Raw genomic sequence first — 13792 nt, 5'->3', positions numbered from 1 at the left:
TCTGTGATATTTCGCCACGGGGGGCGCTATTTTTGGGCAAAAAATCCAATCTTTCCTCAAATTTGGTCAAACTTCACGGCCACCCTCTTACTACCTCCCATGTCATGTATACCACATTTTGGGAATTTTCGTCCATGGGGGGCGCTGTTTTTGGCCGACGCAATTGCTCCAAAACAGGTTTTTGGTAAATAATTCCATAATGCTTTTCCTTCACACCACTACCTTGTGATAGTACGTTGCTGTTGTAGACACTTATTTTTCCAACTCATAATCGCTCATGTACAGCATAGCGCCACCTACTGACATGGGAAAAACCAAAAAATTTATTCTTCAAAAATCAATATCTCATCTTCTATTTTCTCAATCTTGATCAAACTTGATACACACACCCTTAACAGGTCACCTGACATATGTGCCAAATTTTGTGAACTTTTGCCACTGGGGGCGCTGTTTTCAGGCAACAATTTATATCTCGGCTTCTGATTGGTCAAACTTGATCAAACTTGACAAAACAACTCTTCATAGGTCCCTTGACATGTCTACCAAATTTGGTGATCTTTCACCACTGGGGGCGCTCATTGCACTGTAGCAGTTGCAGGAGAGGTGTTTACAATCATGAGGCACCCGGAGTATGTTGTTTTGGTTGCCTTAAACACACATGACTTGTGGGGAATGGGTAGGCAGTCGGGAGCAAGTGTTGTAGCGTTACATACAGACTAATAGATGTCTAACAGAAGACAATCCTATGTAGCTATAGCTTGGTGACTGATGAGGTAAATACATTAATTTGGTTGGGAAGCCATGGCATTAAATGTTCTGTCCATGACAACATCTCAGCGCACCGTGTACTCTGTGTCCAATTCTGTGCTTTGTCGCCATTGTGGGAGTAATGTCTCTTGCCGAAGAAGCTGTGGAAGGTTTTTCGCGGGGACGCATGCCCCCGCCCCCCTTGGCCGCTGGCGCGAGGGCCCGTCGAGGCCGCTTGCGGCTTTAATTAGGGCCCGAGCCCTATGGGCGAAGGCCCTATTGTTCTTGTAAGAGTTCACTATTATTATTAGGGCCCGAGCCCTATGGGCGAAGGCCCTATTGTTCTTGTAAGAGTTCACTATTATTATTCTTCCGTCTTCTTCTTCTTCTTCTTCTTTATTTTTCTCCGCTGTTGGGCCATTTTCGGGGCGCTTGCCATGGGCGAAAACGCGCGAAATTTGGCACCAGTTCCGAGAATTGCCACCGCTACTCAGAACCAGAAGCCCACACTTGGCCGGGCCTCAGGGCCTCTATAGCGCCCCCTAAGTCATTGTGATTTTGGCCTCCCGCATTAAGCTGCCTGGTTGCCATATAGTTTGTAGTAGTGGCATGCCATTTGGTACGCACATGTATCTCACTAGGCCGGACAAATATGTAATGCCAATGCATTAGCCACGCCCAACAGGAAGTGAGGTAATTTCACTTTTGTGCGAAATGCATGGCCACGAAGAGGGCGCAACTCCTCCTAGACCGTTCATGGGAATGTCACCAAAATTGATACACATCATCTACAGACATGGCTGACAAAAGTTACTAAATACGTTTCACGTAGGATGAACCGTTCAGAAGTTATACGTCAATCAATTTTCACTTCAAAACTTGACATGCTTAAAAATTCATAACATATCTTCTGATTGCTCAAAACTGCTCATACTTCACACGCACATCACGCATTGGGCTTCTGACATGTTACCCAATTTCTGTGATATTTCGCCACTGGGGGTGCTATTTTTGGGCAAAAATTCCAGTCTTTCCTCAAATTTGATCAAACTTCACGGCCACCCTCTTACTACCTCCCATGTCATGTCTACCACATTTTGGGAATTTTCATCCATGGGGGGCGCTGTTTTTGGCCGACGCACTTTCTCCAAAACGGGTTTTTGGTAAATAATTCCATAATGCTTTTCCTTCACACCACTACCTTGTGATAGTACGTTGCTGTTGTAGACTCTTATTTTTCCATCTCATAATCGCTCATGTACAGCATAGCGCCACCTACTGACATGGGAAAAACCAAACAATTTTTTCTTCAAAAATCTATATCTCTTCTTCTATTTACTCAATTGTCATCAAACTTCATACGCAAAGTCTTCGTAGCTCACCTCACATTTACGCCAAATTTTGTGCACTTTCGCCCCCGGGGGTGCTGGTTATGGCTGAAATGATATTGCAGCTTCTGATTTGTCAAGCTTGGCAAGCTAACTCTTTACAAGACCCTTATTGGGGCGCTTGCCATGGTCGACTACGCTCGAAATTTTGCCCCTTTTTCTTGGACTGCCACCGCTACTGAGAACCATTATTATTAGGCCCCGAGCACCGTGCAGTGCGAGACCCTTTTCTTGCCATGTGTCCAATTCTGTGCTTTGTCGCCATTGTGGGTGTTATGTCTCTTGCCGAAGAAGCTGTGGAAGGTTTTTCGCGGGGACGCATGCCCCCGCCCCCCTTGGCCGCTGGCGCGAGGGCCCGTCGAGGCCGCTTGCGGCTTTAATTTACTATTTACTGTTTGATCTGAAACGCATTAAGAAGGCAAGAAATTGCACAAATTAACTTTTGACGAGGCACTCCTGTTAATTGAAAAGCATTCCAGGTGACTACCTTATGAAGCTGGGTAAGATAACGCCAAAAGTGTGCAAAGTGTCATCAAGGTAAACACTGGCTACTTTGAATAATCTAAAACATTAGACAGATTTTGGTTTTTAACACTTTTTTTGTTTGCCACATGATTCCATATGCGTTCCAGATGTTATTTCATAGTTTTGACATGTTCAGTATTGTTCTACAATGTAGAAAGTACAAAATACAGGAAACTCTATGAATGAGTAGATGTGTCCAAAATTGTGATTGGTACTGTATATCATACAAGAAAAATAGGTTTAAATCCAAGGTCAGAACAGCATGTAACTGAGACACACTTCTGTTTTTGGCAAACACCAGCCCACATGTGTCACCTTTTGTATATCATGCAAGTCAGTAGTTATGTCTGAGATCTTAACACAGATGTGAGCAACCTCTTGCAGTGTGTGCACTGCAAAAAACTGAAAGTTGAATTTAAGTTGAAAATTCCTTAATACTAGTGAAATTATCTTGCTGCATGGACAGACAATTTTACTTGACAAGACATCTTGGAATAAATTGGTTACAATCTAGAACTAGTTTTAATAATCTCAGCGTTGGTGTCTAGTATTCTTCTAATAGGGAATGCGAGATCGTTCCACCTATATTCAAGGTATTCTAACTTCAGATATCATTTTTGCAGTGTAGAAGAAAATAAGACACCAACTCTGAGATTATTAAAACTGGTTGTAGATAGTACCCAACTTATTCCAAGATGTCTTGTCAAGTAAAATGATCCGTCCATGTAGCAAGATAATTTCACTAGTGTTAAGGAATTTTCTCCTCAAATTCAGCTTTCAGTTTTTTGCAGTGCCTGTACCTCCTCTCTGATTACAACCATTTGTAAGTGTGCGACAATTTGATTTTCTGGCTGAGAAATGGTAATGGTGTCCATCATTAGGAAAGGGAGAGCATTGGTTGCATACTATTTAGAACAGATTTGTGTCAATGACAAGTTTTATCAGTGAAGAATTGTGTGCTTGGGTAATATTGTTCTACAATGCAGAAAATAGTCACAATACAGAAAAAAAACCCCTCTATGAATGAGTAGGTGTGTCCAAATTGTGAACTGGTAGTGTAGATAGCCAACAAATTAAACAAATCTTTAGTTCAAGACAGTTTAAGATGTTAGTCAGACTGATTGTTTTTCCTGCTGCATTTGTTAAACTGGCTCCTCACCCAACACTATCTATGCTGGTAGACACCAAGGTAAGGTTAGAAATTTCTGTAAATAAAAGCATTTCATATCCTTTTGGTACATTATTACAGTACATCTGCCAACTTTGTTGGAGGTAATGTTTTTTTTTTTGTCTGTCTGTTCCTACTGTAACCCTAAAAGTAGTGAACAGATGATCATGAAATTTTGAGGAAAGGTGGACCATGGACCACGGAACAAGCGATTCTATTTTGATGCAAGTATGTGGATCCAGGATTTTTTTATTTTTTATTTTTGGCTTGTTCCCAATGTAACTCAGAAAGTAGTGAACGGATTTTGGTGAAATTTTGAGGAAAGGTGGAGCATGGACCACAAAACAATTGATTAGATTTTGATGTAAATCTGGATATGTATGTGGAACCAGGATTTTATTTATTTATTTATTTTTGGCTTGATCCCAATGTAACTCAAAAAGTCGTGAACGGATTTTGGTGAAATTTTGAGGAAAGGTGGAGCATGGACCACAGAACAATTGATTAGATTTTGATGTAAATCTGGATATGTATGTGGAGCCAGGATTTTATTTATTTATTTATTTTTGGCTTGTTCCCAATGTAATTCAAAAAGTAGTGAACAGATTTTGATGAAATTTTGAGGAGATGTGGAGCATGGACCATGAAATAATTGATTAGATTTTGATGTAAATCTGGATATGTATGTAGATCGAGGATTTTTTTTTTTTTTTTGCTTGTTCCCAATGTAACTCAAAAAGTAGTGAACAGATTTTGATGAAATTTTGAGGAAAGGTGGAGCATGGACCACAGAATAATTGATTAGATTTTGATGTAAATCTGGATATGTATGTGGAGCTAGGATTTATTTATTTATTTATTTATTTATTTATTTATTTTTGCTTGTTCCGAATGTAACTCAAAAAGTAGTGAACGGATTTTGCTGAAATTTTGAAGAAAGCTGGAGCATGGACCACGGAACAAGTGATTCTATTTTGAAGCAAATCTGGATATGTATGTGGATCGAGGATTTTTTTTTTTTTTTTGCTTGTTCCCAATGTAACTCAAAAAGTAGCGAACAGATTTTGATGAAATTTTGAGGAAAGGTGGAGCATGGACCACGGAACAATTGATTAGCTTTTGATGTAAATCTGGATATGTATGTGGAGCCAGGATTTTATTTATTTATTTATGGGCGGCACGGTGGTGTAGTGGTTAGCGCTGTCGCCTCACACCAAGAAGGTTCTGGGTTCGAGCCCCGTGGCCGGCGAGGGCCTTTCTGTGCGGAGTTTGCATGTTGTCCGCGTGGGTTTCCTCCGGGTGCTCCGGTTTCCCCCAAAGACATGCAGGTTAGGTTCACTGGTGACTCTAAATTGACCGTGAGTGTGAATGGTTGTCTGTGTCTATGTGTCAGCCCTGTGATGGATGACCTGGCGACTTGTCCAGGGTGTACCCTGCCTTTCGCCCGTAGTCAGCTGAGATAGGCTCCAGCTTGCCTGTGACCCTGTAGAACAGGATAAAGCGGCGAGAGATGATGAGATTTATTTATTTTTGCTTGTTCCCAATGTAACTCAAAAAGTAGTGAACGGATTTTGATGAAATTTTGAGGAAAGGTGGAGCATGGACTATGGAACAGTTGATTAGATTTTGATGTAAATCTCGATATGTATGTGGAGCCAGGATTTATTTATTTATTTATTTATTTATTTTTGCTTGTTCCCAATGTAACTCAAAAAGTAGTCAACAGATTTTGCTGAAATTTTGAAGAAAGCTGGAGCATGGACCACGGAACAAGTGATTCTATTTTGAAGCAAATCTGGATATGTATGTGGATCGAGGATTTTTTTTTTTTTTGCTTGTTCCCAATGTAACTCAAAAAGTAGTGAACAGATTTTGATGAAATTTTGAGGAAAGGTGGAGCATGGACCACGGAACAATTGATTAGCTTTTGATGTAAATCTCGATATGTATGTGGAGCCAGGATTTTATTTATTTATTTATTTATTTTTGCTTGTTCCCAATGTAACTCAAAAAGTAGTCAACAGATTTTGATGAAATTTTGAGGAAAGGTGGAGCATGGACCACGGAACAAGTGATTATATTTTGATGCAAATCTGGATATGTATGTGGATCCAGGATTTTTGCTTGTTCCCAATGTAACTCAAAAAGTAGTGAACGGATTTTGATGACATTTTGAGGAAAGGTGGAGCATGGACCATGGAACAAGTGATTATATTTTGATGCAAATCTGGATATGTACGTGGAGCCAGGATTTTATTTATTTATTTTTTTGCCTGTTCCCAATGTATCTGAAAAGTTCGTGAATGGATTTTGATTAAATTGGGTGTACCATTTGAGTATTATCCTTGGTTTAAGTGATTTGGTTTTGATGTTGATAATATGTGGCTTGGCAGAGGTATGCAATCTATCAAGTGCCCTTCTAGTAATTGACATGATCTTAAATTAGATATGTCAAAGTGTATTAATAGCAGAAAAAAAAAAAATTTTGGTCAATATCTGATTTTTTTTTTAGATACACAGACATGTTTTCCGAGACAACCACATATAATATCAGCAGAAAGCAGAGGCTTTTCTTTTTGCAGCATTGTATAAATCATAAATTGCAGTTTGGGGTTCAAGGTGACTCAGAACAATGGAGCAGGTCATATATGTGACTGACTTTGTTATGGTCTTTGTTATTGCAGTTCAGATGTGGGTTCATATTTGACAGTGATTCATTACAGCACTGTCCAATCCCCCAGATACACACACAGCCTGCTTCTCTGCTCATGTCTGCATCAGTGTCTGCTTGTTTGTTGTTCTGTCCTTCTGTCTTATTAACTAGACCCGGGCATGTTTCTTTCTGTGCTTCTCCTTTTTTTTTTCTGGCATACAGGGTTTCATTGCTTGAGCTCACAATTAAAAAAAAAAAGTGAGATAACTTTGACCAGTTATATTTATCAGTATTCATAATCAAGTTCGTAAAATGCGTACGTAGCTAGGATAACACAACACACAGTGGGTTGTATTCATTGAACAAAGAACAGCGTCATAACATAACATGTGTGGTAGAAACATATGTTATGAAATGTATATGATGAATACATTCTTGACCGAATATAATTTAAGAACTAAGTTTTAGTTTTGTATTTAAAGAATAAAACACAACAGGGTGTGCTCTTTTAGGAAAATACATCAACAGTTGGTTGTGATTCCCATCATGAAGCAGAGTTACTGGACCATGCAGTGAGTAAAGGCAGGATACAAATGCATAAACTCAGCATGTTGTTTATTAAGGACTTTCAGCTCAGTACAAATGCAGCAGGCAGATCCATAATTAGAAACAATAGAAAACATAAAAACAGGAAAATGACATAAATGCTAAATAAGACTTCAGTGACAAACCCACAGGAGGGTATAAATAGGCAGAGTAATCAAGATCTAAATGGAGAACAGACAACATAATCAGGAAAGAAACCAATCACAGAAGTGCGGTGGAAGCAAGACCAGGAAGCAAAATAAAAACGCTATCATAAAAGCATATATATATATATATATATATATATATATATATATATATATATATATATGGGTTTTTTTTCCCAGCTGGGAGGTCCGTATCGTGAAATACTGTGACTGAGGTCTTGAAAGTACTGAGCGAGGCCCTCTGGGCCGAGGTCAGTATTCAAGGCCGAGGTCACGGTATTTCACCATACGGACCGACCTTAAGCTGGTAAATAATATATTTATTTTTTCTTTACCAAATTCTAACAGAAAACGAGAGCGCCCGAAAGGGAAAACCGAGCCGAGCCGCCATTTTGAATCCTCATTCACGGCTGTAATGCAAATGGCTTCCTCCTCGGTATACAAGTGCACTTTCATAGCAGGAACAAAACTACATTTTGTCGCCTATGTAGTCCCCTATTTATACAAAATTGAGTCATTCAGGATTCAGCCATGTTTTTGCTCGGCGTTAGCAAGTTACAGGTTTTAGCTTTCTCCTGAAATGTTTTCTTTTTAATTTCATCTTCCTCAGGGTAGTAAAACTCGCTTTCACTGTGAAGACTGTCGTTATCGCTATTCATGCTGTAAAATTAATGCTATTCTCCTGAGAAATGCGAAAATAAATGCTGACAAAAATTGCTACTATGTTTGTTTTTGTTGTGAACGAGCGAGTCGCCAGAGGTCCGTAACCGGGGTCCGTAACTGGGGTCCGTACTGTAGGATACGGACCCGCTCGCCAGCCAATCAGAGCGCAGGAGTTGATGGAAACCAGACTGTGAAAAAAATAAATAACAGTTATTCCACGAAATCGAGTCGTACATAAGCTGATAGCTGATGACCCATATGGAAAAGATGTAGATAAATCTTATAAAATTTGTATGTCCTTTGTCTGAAATTTGTATGTAAAGCATACAACAGTGAAACCAGATATAAGATCCTTAGTAAATTTGAACAAAAGAAACTTGTATGATTTGCAAATTTATCAGAACAATATATGACAGTAATGCAAAAGTGGCCACTTTCAGGAGTAAGTCCTATTCCTTATATGATGCACAATACATGAAACATAAACTGAAGGTGATGGAAAGTAATTTTTTTTTATAAGTTTCTTCTTTTTCTTTTCCATCTGGGGAGGCATGTAGCACCGATCGGCTATCAGCCAGGTACGATGAGATTGAGTGGAATAATTGTTTTATTATGTCCACATTCACTGGGTTTTGAGAAACAGCATTTTTATTTTTTGCAAATTTGATAAATAAAAGCTGAATACAAAACTTCTGACAAAATCATTTCCACTAAGGCAGACTTCTTAAAAACCTATTGATGGCTGCATGAATTGACTTTAGCGTTGTTTTTTGTAGAAAGTGCCGTCTTGCTGTCGTGCCGAGATATAAAATAGCTTTAGACATTTATTTAATTCTTCCTTTGATATAGTTCTGTAATTTTCAAACTTCTTTGAGCTTTTGAACCAGCCTAATAAAAAAAAAAAAAAAATCAACAAATGTTAATGCTTAAAGATGAAGCGTGTAAACAACCCGGTGAAATGACAGGAGCAATTTGTGAAAAATGCTACATATAATAATAACAGTTCTTGAAAAATAAAATTAAATACAGATACGTTCTTACCACCAAATACTATTATGACATATTTTGTTCCTTTTTTTTTTATTTTGGTGTTTTTTTTTAAATTTCGTCCTCGGTTGGTTCAGCAACACGCGCTGCCGTTTTGTTTTTCTCTCCTCACGTACAGTATATGCATATGAGCTGACAACCTCATCAGAGCGTAGCGTAGCCAATCAGAGCGCGCGACTGCTCATATCCAGTGAATGTGAATATAATAGTAAGAAATATGCCAGGCGGCTAGGAGATTTCTTGAAAGTTAACACCCCATCGTTGATTATTTTTCAATAACACAGTGTCCTGAAATGTTTTATTTCTTTTTTTATAATTAAAGAATGATACATTATACATTTTATTTACATACATGGGTATCCGCTATACAAGTCTCTATGAAAGGTACCATGGAAATGATAACGTATTAAAAAAATGAGCATATTAATATGATATGATCCTTGAAGCTGGAACAGTTGTCAGAGTTGCTGTTGGGGAAAATTAACCAAAACCTTTTGACCAGTCTGAATTAAGCAATATTAAGTATATAATAGTGTTTAATATGTGACCAAATAAAATCAGGTCTTAATAGAAGACTCAGACTTTTTGACACAGATATATATTGTAGTGTGTGTGTGTGTGTGTGTGTGTGTGTGTGTGTTTTAATTTATATGTGCCATTTGTGCCATTTTCCTCGATTGCTTAAAATTTCCTCTCGTCTCTCTCTCTCTCTCTCTCTCTCTCTCAAGTGGAGGGGCAGTGGTTGGATTGGGCTCCTTGGTCTCGTTGTTCAGTATCGTGTGGAACTGGCACTCAGCAGAGGCTGCGGCGCTGCAGTGTGTCTGTACACGGCTGGGCTGAGTGTAAAGGTCCACAGTCAGAAACAAGGGAATGCACTAACCAACCTTGCGATGGTACGTCACAAACCCACCATTTCTCATCGCTGTGATTAGTTATCCGTATGAAGAAAAAGATTCGTTATTTACGGTTTTGCATAACAGGTTGTATTTTTACATTCATACATTACATTCAAAGCACTGAAATGCACGTGTGCTTTGCAAAGACCTCTATTTAATTTATTTTTTTATTTATCCTTTATTTAACCGGGGTAAATCACATTAAGACGGAAGTCTCTTTTCCAAGTGAGCCCTGGCCAAGAAAGGGCAGCACCTATTGTAGATAGAATATAAAGCATACAAACATAAAAATGCAATACAACGTACAAAAGAAGAGGTTCATAATTTTACATTTTACTGGCTTCTTATTCAGAAAAAAAATTTATTAAAACTGAGTGACTAAGCCAAAAAAGAGAAGCAAATTCTTTAATTTATCATAAGCTCTGATTTATTCATTCACATAAAAATGGTACTTGTTTGTATTTATCTCTGCATGTTTTTTTTCCTTCTCTCATTTCACGAAGACCCATTTCATATGATCATGGTGATCAGTGGTTTATGGGGGGAATAAAATAAGTGTTTTAATAGCCGTGTTTCAACAGCCGTGTTTCCATTAACCTGCTTGATGCACAATTTGAAATTGCAAACTAAAAAACAAGTAATGGAAACGCTTGAATTCGGAAAAAAACTCGCAACATCACACACACAAAAGTTTTTATGCTCGCATGAGGTGGGTTTTCAGACAATTTGACCAAGCATTATTTTGCAAAATTGAAATGGAAACACATTTTTTTTTTCACGTGAGCAAATGGAAATGCTACCTTTCTGGTAAACGTAGAGCTCATGTGAGAGGACCCAGCGTAACTTTTTTGTCACTCAGTCAAACACAAACCTTTTGCGATCATGTTTTGTCAAAATGTTTGAAATATCACTTCTATTTCGAGGGGAAAAAATGCAACAGAAACCTGGCTAATGACTTCCATTAAGCAACTAGAAGTGGATTGTAAATATAAGGTGAATTTGAATAGTATTATAACAGTGACATTTATTTTCATCAGTGGGAGATGGATGGATGGATGGATGGATGGATGATTTTAGTGTCACTACAGTAGCTCATCTCATCTCATTATCTGTAGCCGCTTTATCCTGTTCTACAGGGTGGCAGGCAAGCTGGAGCCTATCCCAGCTGACTACGGGCGAAAGGCGGGGTACACCCTGGACAAGTCGCCAGGTCATCACAGGGCTGACACATAGACACAGACAACCATTCACACTCACATTCACACCTACGCTCAATTTAGAGTCACCAGTTAACCTAACCTGCATGTCTTTGGACTGTGGGGGAAACCGGAGCACCCGGAGGAAACCCACGCGGACACGGGGAGAACATGCAAACTCCACACAGAAAGGCCCTCGCCGGCCACGGGGCTCGAACCCGGACCTTCTTGCTGTGAGGCGACAGCGCCAACCACTACACCACCGTGCCATCCGTCACTACAGTATTGCTGTTCTTATTTACAGTCTCACGTGCTGCCAGACAAACTACAGCACCCATGATTCCTCTCACGTTCTAGACTTCTAAAGACACAAGCCTGTTAACAAATGAACATGCACATCTTAAACAAGCCAAACTCACTCATATTTTATGATGCTTCAATCCAGCCATTTTGACTGTGACATGATTAAGTGTTTATATTTGCTTGTTTTGTCTCACAGGTTTGCTTTTTGTTTTGTTGCTCAATTGCCTGTTTAGTCTAATCCTGCTTACACCAGTTTGCTGATTACCTGCATGCTGTTGGTTTTGATTAATGTTCATCCCTCTGCCTCCTTTGCCATGTGTTTAATAAAAAAAGCCTCATCTGTCCATAGTGAGAGAATACGTTGCTGGAAGAATGGCTACAGCAAATTATAATGATTTCCATCAGCAAACATTACTGTGGGCGGCACGGTGGTGTAGTGGTTAGTGCTGTCACCTCACAGCAAGAAGGTCCGGGTTCGAGCCCCGGGGCCGGCGAGGGCCTTTCTGTGCGGAGTTTGCATGTTCTCTCCGTGTCCGCGTGGGTTTCCTCCGGGTGCTCCGGTTTCCCCCACAGTCCAAAGACATGCAGGTTAGGTTAACTGGTGGCTCTAAATTGACCGTAGGTGTGAATGTGAGTGTGAATGGTTGTCTGTGTCTATGTGTCAGCCCTGTGATGACCTGGCGACTTGTCCAGGGTGTACCCCGCCTTTCGCCCATAGTCAGCTGGGATAGGCTCCAGCTTGCCTGCGACCCTGAACAGGATAAGCAGTTACAGATAATGGATGGGTGGGTAAATCCATTAAAAAGAATCTGAACCAGAAAACCTGAAGTTGTTGGAAACATTGGATTAAATCAGGCAGAAACGTGCCAACTGAAAAGGAAACACAGAAATTCACTCAACGACTAAAAATTGCTGTTTTTGTCCTGGAACTGTTAAGTCTGCACTATTTTAAGTTCAACTCAGACATCCCAGCTCAGTTCAAATAGTACAATTCAGCATGCTTTGGTATGGTCTGCTTAGCAGTGGAAATTATGACAAAATATAGGTTTGTATTTAATCTTCAGCACCTTCCATTATCAAAAAGAAGTATACTTCAAGTTCATTTTATAAAGTATACTTAAGTAAAGTTAAAGTATATTTCCTTAAGTATACTTTTGTGTACCAAGTATACTGATATCAATGTACTTACAGTATACTTGTAAGTAAACTAATCTAATACTTCTTGGGACTAAATTGGGCCACTTTTAGTTTATAAAAAGTATACTTTAAGTCTAAGAGAAGTAAACTCTGAGTATACAACTATTATTTTTTATTTTGTACTGCGAGTATACCACAAGTAAACTTACATACTAATAGTTTACTAGTTCTATACTTGTCGTCCACTCTTTAGTTTACTTCACTGGAAATATACTGTGAGTTTACTTGTTTTATACTTCTAGTCCACTTTTTAGTTTACTAAAGTATACTTTGTAGTATACTGGAAATATACTATTAGTTTACTCGTTACACACTTCTAGTCCACTTTTTAGTTTATAAAAGTATACTTTATAGCATATTGGAAATACAACCCCGATTCCAAAAAAGTTGGGACAAAGTACAAATTGTAAATAAAAATGGAATGCAATGATGTGGAAGTTTCAAAATTCCATATTTTATTCAGAATAGAACATAGATGACATATCAAATGTTTAAACTGAGAAAATGTATCATTTAAAGAGAAAAATTAGGTGATTTTAAATTTCATGACAACAACATATCTCAAAAAAGTTGGGACAAGGCCATGTTTACCACTGTGAGATATCCCCTTTTCTCTTTACAACAGTCTGTAAACGTCTGGGGACTGAGGAGACAAGTTGCTCAAGTTTAGGGATAGGAATGTTAACCCATTCTTGTCTAATGTAGGATTCTAGTTGCTCAACTGTCTTAGGTCTTTTTTGTCGTATCTTCTGTTTTATGATGCGCCAAATGTTTTCTATGGGTGAAAGATCTGGACTGCAGGCTGGCCAGTTCAGTACCCGGACCCTTCTTCTACGCAGCCATGATGCTGTAATTGATGCAGTATGTGGTTTGGCATTGTCATGTTGGAAAATGCAAGGTCTTCCCTGAAAGACACGTCATCTGGATGGGAGCATATGTTGCTCTAGAACCTGGATATACCTTTCAGCATTGATGATGTCTTTCCAGATGTGTAAGCTGCCCATGCCACACGCACTAATGCAACCCCATACCATCAGAGATGCAGGCTTCTAAACTGAGCGCTGATAACAACTCGGGTCGTCCTTCTCCTCTTTAGTCCGAACGACACGGCGTCCCTGATTTCCATAAAGAACTTCAAATTTTGATTCGTCTGACCACAGAACAGTTTTCCACTTTGCCACAGTCCATTTTAAATGAGCCTTGGCCCAGAGAAGACGTCTGCGCTTCTAGATCATGTTTAGATACGGCTTCTTCTTT

At 39.1% G+C, this 13792-nt stretch overlaps 1 protein-coding gene across 1 annotated transcript in view; it reads left to right on the top strand.

The window, feature by feature from the left end:
- The window catches only part of adgrb2 (adhesion G protein-coupled receptor B2), an 836040-nt gene that overhangs the window by 367733 nt on the left and 454515 nt on the right, over positions 1-13792 (top strand). Inside the window, exon 5 of the mRNA XM_060904734.1 lies at positions 9672-9836. Within this exon, the coding sequence (XP_060760717.1) occupies positions 9672-9836 (165 nt within the window). The remainder of the gene's footprint in view (positions 1-9671; positions 9837-13792) is intronic.

This window comes from Neoarius graeffei, chromosome 22 (genome assembly GCF_027579695.1).
Source record: "Neoarius graeffei isolate fNeoGra1 chromosome 22, fNeoGra1.pri, whole genome shotgun sequence".
Taxonomy (NCBI): Eukaryota; Metazoa; Chordata; class Actinopteri; order Siluriformes; family Ariidae; genus Neoarius; species Neoarius graeffei.
This window is presented reverse-complemented; position numbering and strand designations above follow the sequence as displayed.